The 16,362-nt window shown below is 42.2% G+C and overlaps 1 protein-coding gene across 1 annotated transcript in view; it reads right to left on the reverse strand.

The window, feature by feature from the left end:
• Positions 1–16,362, reverse strand: part of Trpm6 (transient receptor potential cation channel subfamily M member 6) — a 129,840-nt gene that overhangs the window by 64,221 nt on the left and 49,257 nt on the right. Inside the window, exons 13-19 of the mRNA XM_055614178.1 lie at positions 14,174–14,227; positions 12,712–12,852; positions 10,820–10,921; positions 9,009–9,289; positions 7,215–7,443; positions 4,029–4,175; positions 274–420 (exon numbers count right to left, since the gene is read on the reverse strand). Coding sequence (XP_055470153.1) covers positions 274–420; positions 4,029–4,175; positions 7,215–7,443; positions 9,009–9,289; positions 10,820–10,921; positions 12,712–12,852; positions 14,174–14,227 — 1,101 coding nt within the window. The remainder of the gene's footprint in view (positions 1–273; positions 421–4,028; positions 4,176–7,214; positions 7,444–9,008; positions 9,290–10,819; positions 10,922–12,711; positions 12,853–14,173; positions 14,228–16,362) is intronic.

Raw genomic sequence — 16,362 nt, forward strand, 5'->3', positions numbered from 1 at the left:
GGAAAAGAACCAGGAGGGCAGAGGAGGTATGAAAAGAGGGGTGCTCATTCAGGAAGTAAAATGCAGGTGGTCTCCCCCATATTCACACTTCCTTTGTTTCCCCAACATTCCCACCCTCCTACTTTGTCACCCACCCCTTTTTTGTTTGTTTTCTTCAATGAAACCCCTAAAACTTTATGAAACTTTTCATCTCAGGCTAGCAAATGAGACATACCATTAGTAACGTTATCGCGAACTACTGGTTATCATTACCACTATTGTGATGACACCAACCGTGTAAAACCAAAACTTGACAAAGGGAGCGCTGTAGAATTCACAGGTTCTCCTCGTCCAGGGGAGGCTCTGGGGCTCTTTTCTTAAGTCTAAGTGCAGATTTTCATCCGGCTTCTCATCAGGGCCTCTTTCCAAGTCATAGTCTTTCTGAAAAGTAAGCAACAATGTTGTAGAGTAGACGGTAGAATTCATGTTATTTGTATAAGATCCTGGATTCAATTCCCAGCTCCTCTACCACCAACAAGAATAACAAACAGCAATAGCTATAACCGCCCCCCCCCCCCCATTTTTTGAGACAGGGTCTCACTATATATTCCTAGCTGGCCTGGAACTCACAGCGATCTGCCTGTGATTACAGCCATGCGTCACCACAGTCCGCCATAACTATATCTTGTTGAGACTGATAATCTTCCTTACCAACTTGACACACCTGAGGAAAGGGACCCTCAAGTAAAGAATTGCCTGTGGGAAAGTGTGTGGGATACTTTCTTGATTGCCGATCTATTTGGGCAGCCGCAGCCCACTGTGGGCAGTGCCTTCCCTGGGTACGTGGGCCTGGGTTGTATAAGAAATGCAGCTGACCTTGCTGCAAACCATTAATTCTCGACATTCTTGCTGTCTCTCTCATGCCTGATCAACTGACGATTCATTTAAAATCCCTCTTTTCCTTTCTGCATCTTTTGCTACTGATCCTGGCTGACACCCTTATCCCTTCTGGCCTTGCTTGATCTATGTCCTCCTTGATTCTAGCCTGTCTTCTTATGAACCGATCCTATGCAATTAAGGCAGTGACTGGCCTACCAGTAGCTGGTCTCACTATACTGGTCGTAGATGTTCACTGGTTCTCAAGTAAGTCAAAGAAAATGATGTTTTCTCGCAGACACACGAGAGTCTCACAACCCTCCATGTTTCCAGCCAGGCCTGTAAACATCCCCTGCTCGCCCAGGACCCTCCATAACCACGAACGAGTCCAGCTAAACTGCCCCACTGCCTTGCTTACCCTCTGTCTCACTACGTCCTGCCTCTGTGCCCTATCTACAGTTTCAGGAAGCTGTCACCTGTCCCTCACCCTCACCCGCTGGCCCTAATGAGAAGAGCCATTCCTCTTCCTCCCTGGATTTTCCACTCTTATTATCTTCTTCCTGGGATAGTTTAGGTCACAGAGGTCATGCTTCAAGAGACTAGCCATTGAACGATTTCCATTTCTCTTAAAAAATTATTTTGGGAACTTCCAAAAAGAGTTTTGGCTTAGCATGGAAGTGTATCCATGCAGTTCCAGCTACTCAGAAAGCTGAGGTGGAAGGACCACTTGAGTCCAGAAATGTGAGTCCATTGTAAGGAAATATAGCAAGACAGCACAACACAACACACACACATACACATGCACACACACAAGAGGGAGTGGTTAATAAAACCTCACAGAGCACATGCAATATCTGGTAATAGAGCTTCTGTTCCCCATGGGAACAAGAAGGCCCTTTGCTACTGCAAACTGACTGCCACAAAGACACACAAACCACATCTGTTTCGATTGCTGCCTCCAGCTCTCTCCCAACAATTCACATTGTAGACCGTGCTCCTCAGTGAATCAATCACATTTACCTAATTAGCATGACGAAAGCTTATATATCTGACCAAGTCTGCTAGGCAAAATTAATACTAAGTGTGGGCAGAGTGGGAATGGCTAGACAGGTATAGTCAATAATTTTTGTTTCAGATATATCGAAAGGGTAAAAAAAAAAAAATCCATCTTTGTGATCACAAGCCACTCTTAATAGAATGTACTTGAACAACTCTTCCACTAAGTGTTTCCAATTGAAGAATGCTAAGGGTTCATGAACGGTTTCCTGATAATAAGCCCATCAGAGCAGAGGCCACATCTGCCTTAGTTTAAATATTCATATCATTAATCAATGGATATGACTGCATCTAAAAACTACCTGGGGGAACAAGTACACTAGTCGGGGGGGGGGGGGTTCAAGAGCTTACTTTTTTTTTGATGTTAAGAGCACACACACATGTAACTACCATTCTGCGAAAGAACTCTGGGTCTCCTTTGAAAACAGTGCTGAGAGGAACAGTGCACCAGTTCTCCTCAGTAACTTCTCTGTTGAAGAGTCCATCGTTCTACCGAGATTCTACTCATTCTGCAAGAGCCAAAAGTGGAATCGTATCCACTGGCAAGCTACTGCCTATACCCTGCCTACATTTGTATCTACATTTTAAGTATATGGTGATAAAGAGCTTTCTTCCTTGTTCAACTTCAACCAGCACACAAAACTTGGCATGTACCATCAAACGGGCACATATCTAAGCAGGGTACCTCTACACCAGGCCTTGAAGTATCTCTAGGGGTAGGGGTATAACTGCATTTCCTCTCTTTGATGGGTTTGGACCTGAGACTGATTCAAATGTAATCACATGCCTAGCCGAGGCTTTTAAGAGAGTCCTTATGCTTTCTACAGCCAGTAGAATGTTTTGATTTCCTAGGCCCAAGGTTTCAAGATGAAACTAAATAAGAGAGAGCGAGGGAGAGAGGGGGACACACACACACACACACACACACAAACACCTAAACAGGAGCAATAACCATAGTCCTTAATGACTCAGGAGAGTCAGACCTCCAGGGCATCAGAATGCACAGATGCTCAATCAGTCACCAACAACCATCATCCACAAGACATTAATCACAGTCAGTCTTCATTTATTATTTGGTGACTAGCACTTAGATAAACATTTAAATAAATACAACATACATGACAAAGCATATCAGACAAGATGTTAAAGGCACTTCATTCGGTGTCAGTAGCACAGACGATGTTTACCACACCTTGAGGCAAAGTGCAGCTTTATGAATCATGGGCAGAGCGGGAACAGAAAGCAGAGAGAACAGCCACAGCATCCTGGACACCTGGCTCTGACAGTCAGCTGCTGGAAAGTGGCCCTCAGCCCAGGGGAGAGCACACATCCAGAACAAACAAAACTGGCCACAGCCACTGAACGTGATGGATGAGGCGTGCTGTGCACAGCAAGGAGGATCAACAAAAATTTTTTGTTACATTTGTTTGGGGTGCACACATGTGTCACAGCATGTGTGTGGAGATCAGATGACAACCTGTTTGGGCCAGTTCTCTCCCTCCTCTATGTGGGGTCTGAGACTGAAGTCAGGTTGCCAACCTTGGCAGCATGTACCATCACGCACTGAGCCACCCATCAGCACAAATGCCAAATGTGTGTGTCTATAGATGAGAACCTCAGGGCTAATGTTCTGCAGCAGTGTTGATGGAGGCGGAAAGCCGTAATCCGATCCAGTCTACCACTCCGGAGCAATGCTGAAACACCTGTTGGACACTATGACTTTGTTTCTGAAGCAGAAAGGAAATACCTTACTTCCATGCTCTACCTGACTAGTCTATACCAAGAGGGAGATTACACAGAGAGAACTAAATGCTTGATTAGTGGATCAGCCCTGGGCTTCTAGAATAATGTGTAACCTTGGGGTAATCTGTTACTTCACTGGACTGAAACAGTAGCCAGAAATTTAAAGCCATTCTGGGAAACATAGCGAGACAGTAACACACACACAGACGTAGGTGTGTTCCGGGGGTGAAGGGAGGTGTTAATAAATGCCCTGTTAATATTAAAAAGGTAGACATTTCATTTAACAGATGGCTATTCTAGATAAGCTCCATGTTTGTGCATCTCTGTGCACAGTCACACCATGAAAACTCAAAATACTATGGTAGTGTACTAACCACACTCTCTTTGGTGCTATTCAGGCTCTGGTCGCTGTAATTCCACGTAAACTGGAAATCCTGGGATTGTGGGACATGTGACATCTCTGCTTTGCTTTTAAATTCCAATGTCAAAATCATGGGTGGTAAAAGGATACTGATGATTATCTGCAAAGGAAGCAAGATAAAGGATGAGCAGAGGACAAAGGATACATGTGCTACCTTAGCAACAGAAATAAATATGTGTAGTAGATAGACCCACTCCCAGCTCAATTCCTACCCTGAGTCTACATATATTATAGTTCAACTCTTTCAGTTCTACTCATGTGTTCCTCAGCTCTGGGCAAAGGTGGACTGAGAGATGTTCATGCACAGTTGTCTGCAAAGGCAAAAACCTAGTAACAATCTAAATGTCCAGCCATACGGGGACAGAAAATATTAAACAACCTAACAATGCAATTGCCATGTTAACATTGACGAGGCAAATGAAAGGGCCAGGGAGCCATCTCAGTGATTCAAAGCACTGGCTGCTCTTGCACAGGACCTGGGTTCAGTTCCCAGCACCTTCATGGCAGCTTACAATAGACTATAACTCCAGTTCAAGACCTGATGCCTTCTTCTGGCCTCTGTTGGCACCAGGCGTGCATGTAGTACAAAAACATACATGCATGCAAACACTCGTATATACACAAATAAAAACAAATCTATTTTAAAATCAGATAACACATTCAATATGATGTTAGAAAGAAAAAAAATTAAAAATTTTAAATACACATACCTAAAAGTTTGCTTTTATTTTTATTTTTTTATGTTGTACAGGTGTTTGCCTGTGTGTTTGTCTGTACACTGTATGTCTTTCAGTACATGCAGTGCTCACAGAGGCCAGAAAAGGGTGTCATATCCCTTGGAACTGGCCTGACAGACTGCCATGTACACCCATATCAGTGCCAGGAATCAAGGGATCTTCAGGGATGGCTGGGAGTGCTCTTAACTGCTGTACAATCTGTCCAGGCTCTACTTAAAAGTTTAGAAGTTGCGTATATCACACTTGTTTCCCCTGGGAAAAACAGTACCTGAGTAGGCAGGTACGAACATTATTTTGTGATGACAACATTATTTTAATAATTTAAAATCATTAAACAGTATTAGCATATAAAACATTAAAATTTATATCATAAACCTTACCCTAGAAAAGATTCCCCTCCTCTCTTGTATAAACCTGTTGTCTGCCAGGAAGACCTAAGAGAAGGATGGCTCAAGTATTTTTCACTAGGCCACCACGCTTTGCACATTAACCATCTTTTGCAAAGAATTTTTTTATGTTCAGTTTTTACATCCTTTCAAGATAAACAGTTTTAAGTATTACTACAATTGTGAAAGACAGCCTGGTGGGTGTTCTGCCTCCTTTTCACTAAAGTCATGTCTCAGCATCTTGGAATTCACTGACCAAAAGTTAGATTAATCTGCCAGCCCACCCCCATGATTTCATAAACTGAAGTCAAAGGCATGCCAAACTTGCTTTTGTTTTTCCCATGCTGAAATGACCTTCTAAATTTTGTTTTAAGATATGATCTATCAAGACTCTCTAGGCTTTAGTTCTACAGCAATTGTGTTTTCTGACCCAAATATGTTACTCCTCCAAGTGTAAAAAAACGCCAGTCAGACGCACAGTGACAGCATCATGTTAGTTCTACTTCCGGGAAGACCTCTAATCCCACTGCACTGGAGAAGCATTAACCCACCACAGCCAGGCTGTACATAACCTACTTCTGAGGAGAGGTTGGAGCCTGTCATACTGAATCAGTTTTCCCATCCCTGTGGCTCTCCATGGTGCTCTTACAATCTCATCTACTCGGGACTGTTCTGACAAGGACATCCCAAACTTATTTGCAAATCTGCTTCAGAAACTCATAGGCCAGCGTGCACAGCTGGACTGTTGGCACCTGGGAATATTGATAAGTGGAGTGTGGGGACTTCATACAGCATATGCTGCCTTAGCCTAGTAGTCAACACATGCTTGGAGAAAAACATGGAAACCTACCTTTCAATCTTCTCTCTCTCTCTCTCTCTCTCTCTCTCTCTCTCTGTGTGTGTGTGTGTGTGTGTGTGTGTGTGTGTGTGTGTGTGTGTGTATGTAAGAATTTGCAAGCATCTACTTCCGGATCTGGGTAAGTGGAGGCAGACCCATCCCACCTCTGTTTTGTCACTGCCAGACCTGAAGTCAAAGGGGATCAAAGGAGAAGAACTTTGGGAAATGATGGCTTTTCCTCTGGTATTTTGTGAAGCTATACGAGACCATTTTTGATTAGCATTTTTCATATTTCTCTGATCTCCTTGACAGAAATTAAAATACACATATCTTTTTCTTTCTTATGCAATATTTATTTTGTGGAGTTAGTAAATCTACCAAAAAATTCATATTTTTGTAATAGCCATTCTGTTTAACATATATATATATATGGTTTCAAGAATTGTGGGAAGAACACAATTAAAATGCAAAGTACAGTCTTATGAGATCTTAACATTCAGGCTTCATCCCCTTCTATTGCGTTTCACAGACACATGCACTTTGAGGTTGACCACATGGACAGCTTTACACTTTACAGGCTCCATGGTAAATGTTATAAACCTTATGCATTGGACTAAGGTGCTCTTGATTATATAACTGAAGAGGCTGAGAACTTAGACATGATGAATGGTGTGAACAGTTGCTAGAGGAAAAGCTGATAAATCAGCTGTGGAATCCCTGAAGCAACGCACTAGATGAGGAAAGCAATAAAAATTGCTAGTTCTATTTAGTTTCTTACCTATTAATATATATATATATATATATAATTTTGTGATGCTGATGACCAAACCTAAGTCTTTGTGCTTGTTGTTCAGGCATTCTGCAAGTGAGCTATGCACCTAACCGCCGTGGGTATTCTTAAAGCCTCATTTCTTTGGGAATTCTCAGGGGCACTGTCATTTGGCACTGTGAAGTGTTGCTTGTATTTGCTTTTAACTCTGAGCGCCCTCACATGAGAACAGCTCTGTGGTGGCAGGGCAGGTACAGTCCTCCAGTTTTGAGAAGTCACTCAGGCAAAGCAGTTTCCAGAGATTTCTGAAGGATCAACTGTGCACCTGCAGGAAGCTATTGTTTGCCAGAGGTACCCATGTGGCACTGAAAAACAGCGACCTCCACAACACGCTGACAATATGACATACCTTCAGCCAGGAGTTTTTCCTCATCTTCAGACGTCCCATCCACATGTCTGTCAGTAGCATTTGGGTACAAGAATGTGACACAAAGGGCCGCAGTCCCCCAGACACCGCCAGTTTCAAGCAGGTGGAATTGCTCCAGTTCTTGAGTTCATAGGTCAACAGCTTCATGGCCATCGGCTCGTTCTGCTTGAAGGCCTTCTCCAATACATCCAGGGCAAGCTGGCCAAACTGCCTGATGACACGGTGGTGAACAGAGAGCACAAAAGGCCAGTCAGAGCCCTAAAAATTGACTATGGGCCACGGAAAACACCAGGTAATTGGCTGTGTGATAAAACAGAATTAAGCTGTGGGGTAAACAACAGCTTAATCTCTGCCATCACAAGCTAAGGTGGCTGCTACAAAATGGATCTGTCTCCCCTTACAGAAGGAAGACAACTTTGCTGTATTTTCCTGGTAGCCCAGAGTAGAATTTATTGTTTGTGTCAGAAGCTATCTTGTGCTGTGTGCTGTGCTATATTCAGCCTGGTGTGGGCAGGTCTACATGAAAAGACCTAATAGAGAAATTCTGACAAAAAAAAAAAAAAAAACACTGTGTCCAAGAAACTTTGTGGAAACATGTTTGTTATTACATTATTATTATTATTATTATTATTATTATTATTATTATTATTATTAATTTTATAAAAATCCTTAGAAGCCCTCAGGAAATTTCCCAAGAGGCTGTCTTCTCTGGAAACTGTGCTAGGTCTGTAAACCAAGCTATAGGTTAGCCTCTGTCATTCACTGAGCTTCTCCCGTTTGCAGGTCTATAACACTTTAATAATCAGATTAGTGGAAGCATCTCTACTCTTTTCATTCCCACCAATCACTTTCTGGTTCCATACTACAATGTGTGTATTTGATGCCGCAACCTGAAAAACACCTACAGTAAACAGCAATCTCAACAACATTGAGCACTTTGGGAGGCCAAAGAGCCTTCGGTGTCATTAATTTCAAAATCATTAACAGTCCTTAAGAAACGAAAGGCTAAAAGTTAGTCAGCTGACCTGCACAATCCAAAAAAATATTTATACATGAGTCTCCACACTGGAAGATCACCTTTGTCCTATTTACCACAGAGTTCCTTCAAGTCTTTGTGAACCCTTCACTGAGACTGCATGAAGGGTGCCGTTTGATGGTTAACATTGGCTGCCGAGTGAACAGGATTACGGAGTACCTAGAAATCAGCATGATGCTGTGTCTCTGTCTGTGTTTCCAGGACTTGGCATGCAAGACTAAGTGTAATGCATGAGGAAGATGCCTTTTCAAAGCTGACGAGTACTGCCAGGTCTTTCAGGGGGCCTGGAAAGGATAACTACAGAAAATGAATTGACTCGTGAGAGATGAGATGTCTGTCACCAGCCCTTGATAAGAGCAGTTCAGGGTCCAAAGTCTGAAGATTCCACAGCTCACAGCAGAAGCACCCTTTACGAGTTCATAGGCCTTAAACAAGAATCCCCTTGTTCTGGGGCCTCTGGACATGGACTTGGCCATGTTTCTGGCATCCCTGGGTCTCCAGCCTCCAAAGAGTTGTGTCAGGAGTTCTCAGTTACTGTAATCACTTAAATCAATTATCTTACAAACCCTCCCATAAAGCCTATAGCCTACTGCTTCTGTGCCTCAGGGGATGCTTGAATAAAACACACAATTCTAAGTAAGTCTATTTATCCTATGATAAAAAAAAATGAGAGAGAAAAGTGTGTTTCTGCATTCTCAAAACTATTGCTGTTTAGTGTGAAGTGAAGAGAGAAGACCTACTCCGAGTAATTTTTCAACTCTTCTGAAGTATCGTCCACCATGTTGCTCTCCTGGGCTTCCCGGGCCATGGCTCTGTAGAGAATACTAGCAATGACGGCCTTGACTGTGGCCTCCTCGCCATGCTGCCAAAAGAACATGGCCATCTTCTGCCTCTTCATCAGCACAGCCCACACCAGCAGGTCATTGTACGGGTAGATGAAGCCAACAGTCTCAGGGTCCTCTGATAGGCTGTGTCTTTCCTTTGACTTCTTCTTGGATTTATTGGAGTCTTCAGCCTTGTCCTATTACAAAGGAAACAAAGTCCTAAGGACTCAGAAGCATAATGCTTAGCTAAATGTAATACAGCAAGTACCCTAGAGATACTTTTTTAAAATAACTACTAGCTACATTAGATCCCAGACTGACAGGGGAAGAGCGCAAAACAAACTAAGAGCCCAGATATCTACCATAGTGGAAGTGTTAGTAGAAACTATCCAGGAAAGCTAATATGTTGGGCCCATCGTCCAAGGCATATAAAAGCCATCAGAAGAGGGTGTAGCCCTGTGGCACAATGACCAACTAATGTGCACAGAGCCCTGGCTTCCAGTCTCACAACTATTTTTTTAAATGCATGTTTTATTGAACTACAACACAAAAATTAGAAGGCCATGAGGGCTGAGTTCAAACACAGCCCTAACTCCATAGTGAAACCTTGTCTCAACTATATGTGGAATAGCACTGGAGTATCCCAGGAAGCACAACTTGCATTTTGAAGGTAATTTATTTGGGTAAGTAAGAATTTTATTTAAAAAATTTTCTACTTCTACCTTAACAAACTGACTTGTCATTGTTTCTTTGAAGAGTGGCTTTAGTGCTGCCAGCATACATTCAAATAGATCAGTTTGCTTTATTCTGTTTAGATGACAAGAAGCATTGTGGCAAGCTCACCCTTTCCAGCTCAACCAACATGCCACTCACCCTCCCTGTGTGCTGTTGTATGGCTTCCTATCTCTGAATCAGTGTCCAACATAGTGTTTACCACCTTGAGAAAGGTGGAACCATTTCTCAGGCACCATTTTATCTACCTCTACATGCTTACCTCCCCAGTTCAACCAAGTACTCAGCATAACGCTTAGAAAATAATAAAGGCTTTTTTAAAAATTATTTGTACTTTGAAGCATCATAACAAAAATTTTAGAGTGTTTCTTTCCTCTTTCTATAGATAAAAAGAATCTGTTCATTAATAGTGGCCAAGGGCCATGTCAACAGCTGTGGAAAAGAAGCAATACAGCCAGCAGTGTAGGATTTACATAAAAATACTTAAGCAAAAGAAGAAAAGAATGGGCTAAAGACACACACTCATTATCTTTGCTATACTGTAAAATTAGGATAAAACTTAGTCTTAGGATTTAAGACTTAGTTGGGGAAAAGAAGATACAAAAGGACCATCTCCCAAGAATTGGGAGCTACAAAGGGAGTGGTCCTCATAGCAACAAGGCTTGAGCAAGAATGTTGAGAGTGTCATGTTAGGCTAATGATTATAAATATTTAATACCATGGTATACATAGCCTATCTGAGTTGCCAAATGCACAGGGAAGAGGTGGAAACAAGGAAGAGAACCCGAGGAGCAAACCCAGACAACCAGTGGCTTGTCAGTGCTGTACTGCTGAACAAGAGCTGTGTCAGAGGGATGCTTGGAAATCACACCATCTGCTTATGACACTGGGGAATGATTCTTCATTGGCACCTCCCTTTCTCCAGCGTTAATGAAGAGGCCATCTCAGTCTGCAAAACCAACTTAATTTTCAACTCAGCAAACAAAGGAGTGTACCTTGGATTTGTAGGGCTGGGCAGTCCTAAAGAACTGGGAATGCAGTGTGCTTTCCGAAGACTCCTTTCGATTTCCCAAGGAATATCTCTGATGAAAAGGGTGCTGGGAAAGGCTCTGAACAAAGCTGCTCACACTCTGGCATAATGTTATTTTGATTTTAAAGAAAACAAAAGAAAGAGATAAAAATATTATAATGTGACTTTTTCTTTCCAGATAATGTCAAAAACTAAATATATGTCCTCTCAAACACGTAACACCTATGTCCCTTGTCTGTGATTAATAATTAATGTTCCCTTGTCCATGATTAATATCTCTGGAGATTTCTCACTCAGCCTCCTTCTGATGAACACTGCTATTTCCTGACATCTTAGAGAGCATACTCTTTTGTTCCCTGTTACACACCTGAATTCCTTTCCTATGTGGAAATTCCTTTAGAATCAACAGATCTTCTAGCCTCAGACCTAGTTCAAAACAGGCAATAAAATTTTATGGTTCTTGATAAGAAAAAGTTTCCATTCACAAAGAGCTCTAAAGTTAAAGTGAAGCTAGAAAGTTCTGGAATTTTTCCAGGTGATATATACTATCTTCACTGCATGATCACCAAATAAAGTGTCAGCAAGGAGAAAGAGCAAATACAGAGACTGCCATAAGATCCTAGGATACAAACCTCAGGTTTTGATAGTCTCACAACTTCATGAACAGGACATTAATGTGCCCATTTCTAGACAGGAGCGTGGGAACACAGACAGGTAATGTTTCATGTATCAAGTAAGGAAACAAATAGGATTCAATGCCAGACCTCTCTGATGCCACACCACGAAGGTGTTAGCACTGTGGTCTGGTTGCAGTCAACTCTGGGAAAAGCAACTAGAGAAATGGGACATGTCATACTGAGGGGCCATTTCCAGAATGAGCAGGAATGGAAAATTTCCACATCAAGGCCACATGGTGATCGTGCCCCCACTGATGCCCAGAAGTGCCACTTTTTCAAAGGCAGTGGCTGATCCTGGGTATCCATTGGCTTCAGAAATTTTAGCAGAGGTTATTTCCTAGGTAAGATGTGGTTTTGCATGAGGGGTTTCCCCCCCTGGGAGAAAAGTTTCCTGAACTTAAATTGGGCTAGCACTTTCTCCAATTATTTATAAAGGTCCGAAGTAGCTGGATATCCCAGGTTCTTTATGGAACCTCCTCCCAAGCCTTATTCTAGTCTCATCCCTGTCCAAAGGTCTCAGTGACACTGCAGAGCCCTGCCCTAAGATCCGAGCACTATGTCCTTCACTGTGCCCACTCTTCTCTGTACACCAGTGTCCAATGTTCCTCTAGAAAGAACTAGGCTTCTCTAGGTACAGGGCTATGATGTCAACTCTCCCTTTATAATCTTCGTCCTCCAAAACTATGACAGAATGCATATTCTCATCTGTAAAACCATTTCTTGTTTGAGCTCAGTCTGTTTACATCTTGCAGTATAATTCTTAGATGCTTAGCCCAATACACAGTCTCGAGAATATAGGCCATTGTTAGTTTATGGAAGTAAATCTATTAAGTGTTTGACCTCTGGCCTCGTTTTCAAGAGGAAGAAGAGACAGACAGAGCGGCTGCCCTTTAACCAGCCTCATCACAGCACTTCAATGTCAATGCGGCTCATGTAACATTCCATTTCATATTGTGGGTAATTTACTTATCAATCTGTTTCTTCTAAGAGGTTTCTTATTCGTCTCATGCCAGCACACAGAACCTCAGCACAGCACACTATGTACAGCAGGTGACATGTGCCCTCTGACAGAAGGCTCGTGACAGAAGCTTTTGGCCCCTGGGACTCTTTCAGCCACTTTTCTAAAACTGCAATTCCCAGTTCCCCTTTCTCTCACTGGAGTACCTTTTAATGATGTTACCTTGCGTTTTCCGTAGAGGTTGTTGTAGAGCACCCTGAAACTTTTCCTAGTGTAGCTGCTTCGATATGCTCCCCCAATGAGGTACTCTATTACCAGCCCGATGTCGATGAGCGTGATTCTGTAGCTCGAGAGAAGTGTGTGCTGCAAGGAAGAGCAGGGAGTCACGGCTCTGGGGTTTCTTCTCTTGTCTCTTTGGCCATGTTCTCAGAAGACAACACATTTAGCTTATCCATCCCTTTCTCTTCAGCATATCGTGATAAAGTTTTAGGAGATAATTCAGGCAAGTCATTTTTCTCTTGCTTAAAGCAATGTAACTTAAATTTATATCAACATTCACGATTTTGCTTACTGTAAATTTGACAAGTAAATATGTTCCTGTCATCTAACGCTCCAACTAAATCAACAGAAGCAGAAAGTCCACACTCTATGCAATGAGAAATCAAGCTTCAAAAAATAAGAGAACTTTTTTTTTCTTGGTTTTTAGAGACAGGGTTTTTCTATGTAACAGAGCCCTGGCTGTTCTAGACTCACTCTGTAGACCAGGCTGGACTCGAACTCACAGAGACATTCCTGCCTCTGCCTCCTGAGCGCTGGGATTAAAGGTGCGCACCACCACACCCAGCCTGAGAGAACCCTTTTTTTTTTTTTTTTAAATATTCTGTGGGTGGCTTTTTACCACAGTGACAAGTGAAAGACACTTCAAATTTTCAGGTTGCAAATTGCTCAACATGCAATGAGAACATTCTGAACAAAACACGAGCGAAGGTGTTAAACCATCCTAACTCCCTATGACAGGGCTTAGATGTACAAAAGCATTATTTGCATCTCTGAGCTGCCACTGATACTCAAAACAATGACAGGAAAAAAAAAAAAAAAAAAAAGCAAAACAAAACAAAAAAACATCCCAAAATCACATACTAGACATCACCAAAAGGCCTGTGCTGCTGATGTCCTCATTGACTATGTAATGGATATAGTCCACTGGGGTGCTGGCCCATTGCTTATGTTTCTTTGTTTATTTTGGTAGTTTGTTTTGAGACAGGGTTGAATATGCAGCCCAGGCTGCCCACAAAACCTGGATCCTCATGCCTCAGCCTCCTGAGTGCCAGAACTATAAGCATGAGCCACAAAATCTGGCCTGTTTGTTTTGGTCCTGCTTGTTTGTGGTGGTGCTGACAGTTGAACTCCAGATCTTCCATAAGCATGCTGTCACTGAACTACAGCCTTCTTTTCCATGCTCGTCATAACTAATGTCACTTATCTGATGGGTCAAACTTTACAAACCGAAACAAAGTGGGGAACATAAAAGAGTAAATTGGTGATTAAGGTATTTAGAATCCTACGTAAAAAGAGTAAGTAATTCACAATAAAATACAAACTTACATTTCATAAACTTTCATTCCACTATCTCAAAGCTAAGTTATTATGCAAAGAGTATTTTCAACTCTCATAGTTAGGTTACCTGCTTTACATCTTGGACAAGATGATGCAAAAACGTATTAGTTGGTCCTTGTTTCTGTGATTAAAAAAGAAGAAAAATCATTTTCTTTAAGATCATGTTCTGGAGGCACCTTATTTCAGACCAACAGTAATGTAGAATATCAAAAATCTTCTTCAGCATATCTGGTAATAACCCCCCCAAAAAAAAAATCCTAAAGAGGGAGTTTCCCAAGAGAAGCTATTATTGTTCAGATGTAGTTTTCAAAGCATGTATATTTAGAGAGATAGTAAAGATGTTACTTTTATGTTGTAAGACGCACAAATTTTGAGGATTTTTTTACTATCCTTTATCATACATAAATTCTATCAAATGATCACATCTCTTTGCACATAAATGCACTCTATCAATTGGTATTTTGTTGAGTCCTCACGATGTTCAAGTTTCTAAGGATTCAAGCAAGTGTTCACAACAATAGCAATGATGAGTAACACACATCCTAAAATGTAGCCAGCAGTGTGAAGATGTGTGTGTGAGAAGAGGCTGCAAGTGCTGCAAACTCTAGAAAGAGAGCGTGTTAACTAACTGGAGCAATGAGTAAGAATGACCTTTGAAGAAAAGACAGTATGAAAGGAAGAGGAAGGACGACTCAGAAGGGTGCCTGGCATGCACAATGGCCATTTTCACAATGGATAAGCCAAATCAGTGTCAACAAAAAGTTTTGGATAGGAAAGTTTTAAGAATATCTTTTATTTTTATGTTTGGGGTGTATGTGTGTGTTATTACAAGTGTGCACAGATGGAGGTAAAAGAACAACTTGCTGAGGTCAGTTTTCTCCTTCCACTATTAAGGTCTCAAGGGTTGAACTTGGTTGTCAGCCTCAGCCACAGGTGCTTTTACCCAGTGAGCCAACTCATTGGCCCAAGAACAGCTTATTAATCGTACCTTTAGGTCAAGACACTCCAAAAAACTGAATAAAAAGCAATTTGTTCTTATTCATACTGTAGAATCTACGTAGATAAAATGGAATTGTAGGCAAATAGATGGAACCAGAAAATATCCTGAGTGAGATAATCCAAATCCAGAAAGACATGCATGGTATGTCCTCACTTATAAATGGATATTAACCATAAAGTACTGGATAACCATGCTACAACCCACAGACCCAAAGAAGCCAAGAAAGGCCTGAGGGAAGATGCTTGAATCTCACTCAGAAGAGAAAAGAAAATAGACAGCTGAAGTAGATCAGGGGAGGAAACTAGGTGGGAGGTAATGGATCAGGTGTGGGGAGAGGCAGGAGGAAGACAGAACAGAAATCCAAGGGGGCCATCTCTGGGGAAGGAGCCATTAGGAGTGACCATAGCTGAGACTCCTAGCATCATGGGATATGGAGCCTGAAGTTGCCACCTCCTGTAGCCAGGAGGAACTTCCAGGGGAGGGAGAGGAATAATAACCCACCCATAAAATCTTCAACAGAAAATGTGTCTTGCCCACAAAAAGTGTAGGAATAAAGATGGAGCAAAGATTGAGGGAATGTCCAACCGATGATTGGCCCAACTTAAGACCCACCCCATGGGAGAGAGTCAATCCTAGACACTACTGATAGTGCTCTACTGTGCTTAGAGACAGGAGCCTGGCATAACTGTCTTCTGAGAGGCTTCATTTAGCAGCTGACAGAAACAGATGCAGAGACCCACAGCCAAACAACAGGCCAACTCGAGTTTTGTGGAAGAGTGGGAAGAAGGATAGAGGGAGCCAGAGGAGTCAAGGACACCACAAGAAGACCTACAGAGTCAACCAACCCGGGACCACTGGCGCTTACAGAGACTGAACCATCAATCAAAGAGCTTGCATGGGCTGGACCTAGATCCCTACACATATGTAACAGATGTACAGCTTGGTCATCATATGGGTCCCCTAGCAAGAGAAGTAGAGGATGTCTCTGACTATGTTGCCTGTCTTTGGATCCCTTTCCCCTAGCTGGGCTGCTTTGTCTGGCCTCAGCAGGAGAGGATATGCTTAGTCCTGCTGTGACTTGAGGTGCTAGGGTGGGTTTGTACCCCTTGGGAGCCTCCTCTTCTCTGGAAAGAGAGTGGAAAATGGGGGGGGGCATGAGGGTGGGACTGAGAGGAAAGAAGGAGCTGGGATCAAGCTTAAAGTGATTAGATAGATAGATAGATAGATAGATAGATAGATAGATAGATAGATAGATA

Source organism: Psammomys obesus, unplaced genomic scaffold (assembly GCF_907164565.1).
Source record: "Psammomys obesus unplaced genomic scaffold, mPsaObe1.curated_primary_1811, whole genome shotgun sequence".
Taxonomy (NCBI): domain Eukaryota; kingdom Metazoa; phylum Chordata; class Mammalia; order Rodentia; family Muridae; genus Psammomys; species Psammomys obesus.